We start from the raw sequence: 4,914 nt of genomic DNA on the forward strand, positions 1-4,914 counted from the left end.
TAGATATTTTTGGCGTAGTATTGAGCACCGATATGGGGAAGATTTCAAACACGTCACATTCCCCATAAACCACGTAGCCAGCGTAGGTAAGGATCACACTGACTTTTGGGCGACTCCTCACTGCCTTTGAACAAACCTTATAGTAGATCGATGAGTTGAATTTGTTTTATACCCTCACATGGTATAGGATACATGGTATAGGATAGTTCTGGTGGTATGGGTGAGACTATGTATCATCACGAGGCTTATAGTGATGGTCGTCGATTAAAGAAGCTCTACACTAATTTTTTATGTATATGTATATTTCTGTTTAGGATTTACTATTCTTGCATCCTTACGGTAAGAGCTTAAATCATATTTCATCATCATTTATACTATATTTCAATTGAATTACCTTCAAACTTTTAGTTCAGTTATTCGTTATTCAACTATATTACATACTCGTATATTCAATGAATTGATATATTGCCACGACCCAGACCGTCGTGATTAGAACCCACACAAACCCTCCGGTGGGAGAACCATTAATACTAATTAGCTAACCCAAAAACTAGTCATTTAACGATTTGAAAGCAAGTTTAAATGCAGATATAGTGTGGAGTTCCCATAAACTCCGAAAGTCTAACGAATCATCACAAAAACATTGTGGAAAACACCCCTAAAAACTGAAAGTCAATGTACCAAAATATCTAAAGTTCAACAAGTCGATGGAAAATGGGTACAACCCAAACTAAACATATGAGTAAGTCTAACTAGGAAGTCCGAGTCCGAAAAGAGTGGACTAACACATAGAGGACCCATGGCAAATAGTAACATACATGAAATCAAATCATCACCTACCTCGAAACCAAGCTTGAATCCTCTGAAGAAACTTCATTTTTCCCTTATCACATTCTTTCGGTTGATTCTAGGTCTACAAACAAGTAATATAACGCAAGGATCAATAATTAAGGTCTAGTTTACCCGGATTATAAGAAACCCAATAACCCAAGACCAAACCCATGATCCTAAGGTGCAGCTAGGGCTTTTTCCCACCAACCAATTCAGTCCAAAAACCCTCCCCAATGATTAATAACCAAGAATCTAAGTTCTGCGGATCGAAAAATGGATTAGGGGAGTAAGAACCTTACCTTTTGCACCTAAAGTAGTGGAAAACTGCCAAGAAATCGCCTGGGGTCATCTTCTATCCCTTAAGAACGATGTTGGCAGAATAATGATGTTTTTGGAGTTTAATTCTGACTTAAGTTGTGACTGGACCACAGTAGAGGGACACAACCCGCCACAGCGGCCTCGCCCTGGCAGCTTGCACGAAAATAGAGAGTCGTAAGTGGAGTTCCAAACCCCCATTTCACAACACACCTTCAACCCATGAGAGTCAGAAACTACCCGTTCATACTGAGGTCTGTTTCGGGAGGTCTATTCGCCCGAATTCATTTCCGTAAAGTCGTAAGGGTTCCTTAAAGTCTTAGCTATCTACTCGTGTGATCAAATTCATAATTTTTTCTTGGCACATAATTAATGAAAATAAAGAAGATTTTTGAATATTTTAATCTTAAATTGAAGATATGTCAAAATGCATCAAGGTTCTCTTTATTCTTAAACATGGAAAGTGACAACTACAAACTAAGTGTTACCAAAAAGGAGAAAAAGACATTCCTTTTTAGAAGGACAAAAAAAAAACAAGAACAGAAATTGAAACGAAGAAAGTACTAAATTAAGAGACATTTCATTCCATGATAAACATACTGAAAGATAAATTAAAATCAAAGATAGAATAAACATAATCATTAATATGACAAACTTAACCCTATAAGTATCTAATTAAGTGAATAATTTTAATTAAGGAAAGAAAATTCTATTCATTGGATCCAGATGGCCCTTCTTCGGAATCAGACGAAGAATGTTCTATAACTCTTAGAGGAGCAAAGGCACTTCCAATGGTTTGATATGGAAAATTCAAAAACCACGCTCCTTTTTTATTCTCCCTACTCTTTCAATTTCTTCATCTGCAGCTTCCAAGGCCTTGCATAGATTTTTAAGGTCAAAGGAACTGAGTTTTTCAATTGGAGGTTCTTTCCTCGATGCTTGAAGTGCTTGTCCGTATTTTTTTTCTCTTTCGAGTGAAATCTCCAATCTGTTTAGCTTCCTATTGATCTCATCAGTATTTGCATTTTGATGAACAATAACGATGGGGTTAGGAGCATCAGTATCAGTCGGAGGATTTTCTCCCAAAAATCTATTAATAATAAATTCAACGGAAGGATGTCCACATGAATATGGTTTATTGCTAGGAGAAAAAACTACAACGACAACATCAGCACCACACAAAGTGGAGAGCTCAGTTGCCTTTTTAAAGACTCCATCGCGTCGTTTTGAGAATGTTACTTGTAAATTGCTTTGATTTTGCATCCTCGCCATTTCAACTCTTCTTCGGCCATTATTAGGTCTTCTCATGGCTAAGCTTTTGTTTTGAGAATGTAAGAAAATGTGATGTTGTGTTTCTCTTCTAAAGTTGTATTTATAGCGATAAAATCATCATAGTATCAGTTGAAAATGAACTCAAATGACAAAAAAAGTAAATATATTTATGATGTTTCCTTATTTGGTAGATTTGAACAAAACTCATTTCATATTAATTAAATTTCTCTTTTTGGTTCATTGTATTGTTAGTCAACGTGTAAAGATAGTAACTACAAATGGCATATTTTTTAGTTAGATTTGTGTTATTGGATTATTGAAAAAAAATTATTGTGTCATTCTTTTGTAACATAAGTTAATATGTAAATTGATGATAATTTTTGAGGTAAATATTTTTTTTATTGTGTTTGTATATTTTCTAAATTTGCTCTTGTTCAATTATGTATATTTCCTAATAAAGTCATGCTTAATAAAGACATTCCACTATTATGAAAATACTTACTGTCTAACTCATATTTCACAAACAAAATACTCTAACCACCTCTATTTAAAATTTTAAGTTAGTTGTGTGTGTTCTATCGCTTTGCTAAACTCATAAAATATACTTGTAACATATGACAAGTGAAAGAATATAGTAATAGAAAATCCTAATGCAATTTAACTTTGCGGCCTGCAATAACTTTAGTGAAACTCATCCATATGTCTTTTTCATTATTTTTTTGTCATTTATTTGTGTAGTTACTAACTTTTTTCAGTGACGCTTCTTCTTTTTATCTGTAGACATCTATATGTTGAACAATTTATATTACTTTCGTAACATGTTTCTTTCATTAATAATTTCTACATGTAAAAGAAATATACACACAAAACTTTACACATCGAAAAATCTAGAGAGAGTACTTTTACTTTAGCAGTTACCTCTTTAAGGGGCCTTTTCAAGAACTTATCACAACATAGAGAGAGAATTGTTACTTGAGCATTGAATTAGATATTTTTGGCGTAGTATTGAGCACCGATATGGGAAAGATTTAAAACACGTCACATTCCTCATAAACCACGTAGCCAGCGTAGGTAAGGATCACCCTGACCTTTGGGCGACTCCTCACTGCCTTTGAACAAACCTTATAGTAGATCGATGAGTTGAATTTGTTTTATACCCTCACATGGTATAGGATAGTTTTGTTGGTATGGGTGATACTATGTATCATCACGAGGCTTATAGTGATGGTCGTCGATTAGAGAAGCTCTACACTATTTTTTTATACATATATTTCTGTTTAGGATTCACTATTCTTGCATCCTTACGGTAAGAGCTTAAATCATATTTCATCATGATTTATACTATATTTAAGTTGAATTACCTTCAAACTTTTAGTTCAGTTATTCGTTATTCAACTATATTACATACTCGTATATTCAGTGAATTGATATATTGCCACCACCCAGACCGTCGTGATTAGCACCCACACTAACCCTCTAGTGGGAGAACCATTAATACTAATCAGCTAACCCAAAAACTAGTCATTTAACGATTCGAAAGCAGGTTTAAATGCAGAAATAATGTGGAGTCCCATAAACTCCGAAAGTCTAACGAATCATCACAAAAACATTGTGGAAAACACCCCTAGAAACTGAAAGTCAATGTACCAAAACATCTAAAGTTCAACAATTCGAAGGAAAATGGGTACAATCCTAACTAAACATATGAGTAAGTCTAACTAGAAAGTCCGAGTCCGAAAAGAGTGGACTAACACATAGAGGACCCATGGCAAGTTGAAAGAATTGGCTCACCCTCGAATCCAATCTTTCTCACTAATCTCCTAAACGAGGTCTGTCATTAGCCGCCTGAAGATCCCCTGTACTCAACAAACAAAGAGCAAGTGCAGTATCAGTACACAACCACAGCATACTGGTAGGATCAGACGTCTATTACAGTAACTGAAACATATATAAGTAGTCACGTCATAGTAAACACGCATATATCGAACATATACAATATCAATTATCTTTTTAGGAGCAATGTACCATTCCACATTCTCAATAATACAGATATATGACAAGTCAATGATCCTCTCATGGATCCCATACACAAACTGTTAGTGTTCCAGATCGTGACACCCTATCCAAGTTCGTGTGTCAAAACGTGACACCCGTTCCAATATGTATGTCGGTACGTGACATCCGATCCCAGTTAGTGTGTCGGATTGTGAAACCCGATCCATTCAATATGCCACAATCACAATCACAATGTACATTCTCATAATCATACAATCAAGTTTTGATTCATGGCTTATAATCATTCATTCATACTCATTGGCATTAGATGTGATCTATTGTGCAACATTCACATACTCACATGCATTACAATGAAGCAAATACTAACATACATGAAATCAAATCATCACCTACCTCGAAACCAAGCTTGAATCCTCTTAAGAAACTTGATTTTTCCATTATCAAATTCTTTCGGTTGATTCTAGGTCTACAAACAAGTAA

At 35.0% G+C, this 4,914-nt stretch overlaps 1 protein-coding gene across 1 annotated transcript; it reads right to left on the reverse strand.

Moving 5' to 3' along the window:
• Positions 1–1,956: 1,956 nt before the first annotated feature.
• LOC102603058 (agamous-like MADS-box protein AGL62) lies at positions 1,957–2,418 on the reverse strand. The gene has a single exon (XM_006367977.2). The coding sequence runs from the start codon at positions 2,416–2,418 to the stop codon at positions 1,957–1,959; it is 462 nt and encodes a 153-aa protein (XP_006368039.2).
• Between the last annotated feature and the right edge of the window lie 2,496 nt (positions 2,419–4,914).

This window comes from Solanum tuberosum, unplaced genomic scaffold (genome assembly GCF_000226075.1).
Source record: "Solanum tuberosum cultivar DM 1-3 516 R44 unplaced genomic scaffold, SolTub_3.0 contig00119, whole genome shotgun sequence".
Lineage (NCBI taxonomy): Eukaryota > Viridiplantae > Streptophyta > Magnoliopsida > Solanales > Solanaceae > Solanum > Solanum tuberosum.

Excerpts from the sequence above, each read along its gene's own strand:
- LOC102603058 (XM_006367977.2), bottom strand. The coding sequence starts at position 2,418 with ATGGCGAGGATGCAAAATCAAAGCAATTTACAAGTAACATTCTCAAAA.